This window comes from Plasmopara halstedii (assembly GCF_900000015.1).
Source record: "Plasmopara halstedii genome assembly, contig: Scaffold_2723, whole genome shotgun sequence".
Taxonomy (NCBI): domain Eukaryota; phylum Oomycota; class Peronosporomycetes; order Peronosporales; family Peronosporaceae; genus Plasmopara; species Plasmopara halstedii.
This window is the reverse complement of record NW_020189629.1, coordinates 985-1,644: the sequence shown is the minus strand read 5'-3', so window position 1 is coordinate 1,644 and position 660 is coordinate 985. Positions and strand designations below refer to the sequence as shown.

Below are 660 nucleotides of genomic sequence, written 5' to 3'. Positions count from 1 at the left end.
GTGGACAGTCTTTCAACTGTAGATGTGATGTTAAAGAGGAAATTGGAGAATGAGATTTTGATCTGTACGAGCTACACCTTTGTTACTTATGCATGGGCTAACAAACTCTCTGCCAGATTACCAAAATGGAAATTTAAGAATCATCTGGGTTGGTGTTTGCCATTCGATTACCACGTTCGCATAACGGGTACACAGATAAAAGGTTTTCCACACAGAACCAGTAACAACCCTACATTATCAGCTTCATACATAGACTTAAGTGTAAGAGCTTCTGAACAGCTTACTAGTGACTCGCCAGCTATACAATGATCCGAATCAGAGATGACGATATACGTAGGATGTGCTTAAATCCTATTGTTTGCAGACTTGGATCCGGCAAAAAAATGCTTACCTAATTTGCGGACTATGTCCTGTTTCGTCTTTGCCATCGAGTACATTACATCAACCCTGTGCTTCATTTGCCACCATCTGGTATTGGCTTTTCTCGTATAGGATGGATGGCAATCAATGCAAAGTCCGGAGTCATCAGTCGAGCACACAACGAATACATGGCTTTTTTACTCAACTATGCGCAAGCAGCTGCTTAGTTTTTATAGTGAAAGTGCAAAAAGATCGTAATTTTTTTAGCGCGTAATCGCAAGAGTGGATATCTCAAAGTTA

The 660-nt window shown here is 40.5% G+C and overlaps 1 protein-coding gene across 1 annotated transcript; it reads right to left on the bottom strand.

Annotated features, from left to right (window-relative positions):
- Positions 1 to 167: 167 nt before the first annotated feature.
- Positions 168 to 437, bottom strand: PHALS_04879 (uncharacterized protein; the record flags this gene model as incomplete). The annotated part of the gene is made up of 2 exons (XM_024718736.1): positions 168 to 298; positions 392 to 437. 2 exons carry the CDS (start codon positions 435 to 437, stop codon positions 168 to 170), a joined length of 177 nt encoding a protein of 58 aa, XP_024584105.1.
- Between the last annotated feature and the right edge of the window lie 223 nt (positions 438 to 660).